General features: G+C 33.1%; 1 protein-coding gene across 1 annotated transcript; it reads left to right on the top strand.

Annotated features, from left to right (window-relative positions):
* Positions 1-270: 270 nt before the first annotated feature.
* Positions 271-1,364, top strand: LOC112091269 (bidirectional sugar transporter SWEET16-like; the record flags this gene model as incomplete). Its single annotated transcript, XM_024164445.1, has 4 exons — positions 271-441; positions 585-621; positions 740-950; positions 1,183-1,364. Coding segments are annotated over exons 1-4 (467 nt in total), but the record flags the coding sequence as incomplete, so codon positions are not given.
* Positions 1,365-1,402: the final 38 nt, after the last annotated feature.

Genomic DNA, 1,402 nt, shown 5'->3' with positions numbered 1-1,402 from the left:
ATTAAAATCACATTATTTTAAATTCTCATACCAAACGAACCTGATTTGTTATTCCACATTACTGGATGCGTAACATTTACTCATCGCTGTCCTTGGTCTGTCGTTTTGGGAGACAAAAAGAGTTGACTCAAATTTGCTCGTCCCAAGTCTCCAGCAAATCTGATCATAAGATGGCTCTTCCAAATAAAATAAAATAAAATAAATAATAGTAATAACAAATTAAAAGTGAAACATATATGAATGACAAAGCCCGCATACGGAAAACCAAGCCACAATAAAGAAGAAAATATCTAAATTGGTAGGACCTTCAAAGAACTTAAGATTCCAATAAAACTATCCCAAAGTTCCACTCTTCAAAGAAGAAAGCAAAGGGGGTCCTAATTCCTATCCTAATATTACCAACCATGGCAGGTTCACTAATCATCTTCTTTGGGATGCTAGGTAATAATTTATATGCTCTTTAATTTTAGTAATAATTTATATGCTTTTTAATTTTGGTAATAATTGTGTGGGATATTCTTCTTTTATTTTTTATTTTTTTATTTTTTGTTTTGATTCTAAAGATTTAAAGCCTGCATATACAGGGAATATTATGTCAGGGCTAGTTTACATATCTCCTGCGTAAGTAGTACTACTGAATAAGCTTAGTTCAGTTTTTCCATTTCTAATTCTTAATTAGTTTTGCCTTTTAACATGAAAGCTAAATTTGAAAGAACTTTCTGAACTATAATTCTCTCAGAAACGTGTTTTGGCGAATCTGTAAGCGTGGATCGACGGAGGAATTCGAGAGCATCCCTTATGTTAGCAAATTACTGAATGCTTACTTTTGGATTTACTATGGACTTATTAAGCCTGACAGCCTTCTAGTGGCTACTGTTAATATGTTTGGTGCTGTTGTGGAGATCATTTTTCTCACTATATTCTTACTCTTTGCACCTCCAAGGATGAAGGTCAATCTTCTTCTTCTTCTTCTTCTTCTTGTCTCAATCCATTCAATCTTCTTTTCCAAGTGTGATTTAAGTTCTTCTTCTTAGTCTTTTTTTTTTTTTTTTTTTTTTTTTTTTTTTTTTTTTTTTTGTTGTTGTCTCAATCCATTCAATCTTCTTTTCCGAGTGTGATTTAATTTTTTACTTATTACCATCAAATTATTGCTTCAATAATAGACTTTTGTTATGATATCAGATTAGGACTGCCATTCTTGTTGTGGTCCTAGATGTGGTTTTCCCTGCAGCAGCAATTTTGTGCACTCACTTTCTGCTACACGGAGATACTCGAATCGACGTTGCCGGGTTATTGTGCGTAGCCTTCAGTATGGTTGCATATGCTTCACCTCTTTCAGCCATCGTAGGGGGAAAAAAAAAAAGGCAAAAAATTCTATACATGCAGTTTTTCTCATGTAAAA

This window comes from Morus notabilis, unplaced genomic scaffold (genome assembly GCF_000414095.1).
Source record: "Morus notabilis unplaced genomic scaffold, ASM41409v2 Scaffold4339, whole genome shotgun sequence".
NCBI lineage: Eukaryota > Viridiplantae > Streptophyta > Magnoliopsida > Rosales > Moraceae > Morus > Morus notabilis.
This window is presented reverse-complemented; position numbering and strand designations above follow the sequence as displayed.